Genomic DNA, 2,216 nt, shown 5'->3' with positions numbered 1-2,216 from the left:
ATTTATTGTAATATTCGCTGCAGTCCAATAAAGTTTTAAACTAAAAAAAGATTAACAATTTTGCTGGAATACTGCAGAATCCAAACAAATATTATAATGTTTATTTTTAAGATTGAAGTTTTACTTACAAATTTGACCCCTTTCCGAACAGCTGTTTAATGTCAATGAACATTTTATTTCGTTTGGTAAGTATGTAAATAATTTTCTCGATTTCTTAAGTATTCTGGGAAACTTGTTATGCTTTTAGACTTCATTTATGTATCTTATCTATTATCTCCATATCTAATGGACCTTCTTGAGATATATAAAAAAATTGTTTTTCACCCGTTCTAGAGATAAGCATTTAGCATCATGTTTAAAGATTCATTTTTATTCATAAGATTAGGCTCTTTCCGGGTGTATCAAAAAGAATGACCTGATTTTGTACGGTAATAATTACGAAACATAAGCCGTGCGGGCAAGGAAAGCTGTGTATTTGGAATGGGCGTGGCCTATAGTTTCATAAAATCGCTGCTAGATGTCGGTCAGTGCGTCTTCTTCGTTTCCAGTCAGTTTGAAGTAAAATGGTGTCCGCTCAACAAAAGGCGTTTTGTGTGTTGCAGTTTGCCAAGGATGAGTCAGTTGTTTCGGTCCAGCGTGATTTTCGTCGTCGTTTCGGCATTGATCCGCCTTCACCTAAAAACATTCGTCGATGGTATCGCCAATTTGAAGAGAAAGGGTGCTTGTGCAAAGGTAAAATTTCAGGCCGACCTCGCACTTCTGACGAAATGGTACAAACAGTTCGGCAAACGTATGAGCGCAGTCCACGAACGTCTACTCGCCGTGCAAGCAGACAACTGGGTATGCCTCACATGACTGTCTGGCGAGTGTTAAGACGTCGTTTGCTGTACAAACCATACAGACTAAAATTAGTACACGCTCTCCGGGTTGGTGATAAAAGGAAACTTGTTGAATTTAGTAATGCTCTACTTGAGGACATGGAAGTGGATACATTTTTATCACGATTAATTTTCAGTGATAAAGCAACATTTCATACTAGTGGTAAAGTAAACTGACATAACTTGCGTACATGGGGACTCGAACAACCTCACGACGTTATTCAGCATGAACGAGACTCGCCGAAAGTGAACGTTTTTTGTGCAGTCTCTCGTAAACAAGTTTACGGTCCCTTCTTTTTTGAGGGAGACACTGTGAATGGAATGAGCTATCTTCAAATGCTGCAGAATTGGCTTTTCCCACAACTTCTGGCAGACTCTGTTGACTTCCTTTTCCAACAGGATTGAGCTCCGCCTCACTGGCACAACAATGTTCGGCAGCTTCTCAACAACACTCTGCCCCACCGCTGGATAGGGCGCACGGGACCTCGAGACAATGCCCTTCATTCTTGGCCTCCAAGATCACCAGACTTGACCCCATGCGAATTTTTCTTGTGGGGATATGTGAAGGAAAAAGTGTTTGTTCCCCCTCTAACTCATGACATCGAAGAACTAAAGAACAGAATAACTGTCGCATTAAGGTCTGTAAACGCAGATACGTTGTGTAAGGTTTATGAGGAATTTAGCTATCGTCTGGATGTTGTTTTGTGCTGCTGCTGGTGGACATATAAAACATTCGTAATAACGTACCTATAACTTTAAGATTTTGTGAGTATTTTGCAATAATTATTATTTTGTAGTACATTTTTAGCAATAGATATTGAGTTTTAAAATCAGGTCATTCATTTTGATACACGCTATTATAAACAAATTTGGCCATTTAGAAAATAATTTATGAATTATTAATAGGTAGATTTATTATTTTTTCCAAGTGGCGAGAGTTATGACCGATCCTTCAACGTACTTTTACATATCTTTTTTTAACGTACTTTATCGCACATCATCGTGTTATATAACTCATAAAGTAACACGTTTTCATCATAACAATTTTCTAAATCTGAAACATCAGATTTGTAAAGAATTCTTAACACATAAACAATAAATACAGGGCTATTATATTTGAATCGATTTAGTAATAAAATTTTATGTGCCAACGTCTGGAACAGACAGGAGTGCTTAAATTAAATATGTAATCCAGTCACCAAAAGTGTTTAATTCATATTTTATATATTTGTATGACAAACAGCATTTGATAATACCAAAAGGCATGAATTTTAAACATTGTCCATTGTAAGCTAACTTATAATGTATTAAATTTTAAACGATTTCCCGCGTACTTCA

At 36.7% G+C, this 2,216-nt stretch overlaps 1 protein-coding gene across 1 annotated transcript; it reads left to right on the top strand.

The window, feature by feature from the left end:
• The first annotated feature begins 563 nt into the window (after positions 1–563).
• On the top strand, positions 564–1,055 carry LOC124355862. Its single transcript, XM_046807016.1, has one exon. It carries the CDS (start codon positions 564–566, stop codon positions 1,053–1,055), a length of 492 nt encoding a protein of 163 aa, XP_046662972.1.
• The last annotated feature ends 1,161 nt before the right edge of the window (positions 1,056–2,216 follow it).

This window comes from Homalodisca vitripennis, chromosome 2 (assembly GCF_021130785.1).
Source record: "Homalodisca vitripennis isolate AUS2020 chromosome 2, UT_GWSS_2.1, whole genome shotgun sequence".
NCBI lineage: Eukaryota > Metazoa > Arthropoda > Insecta > Hemiptera > Cicadellidae > Homalodisca > Homalodisca vitripennis.
This window is presented reverse-complemented; position numbering and strand designations above follow the sequence as displayed.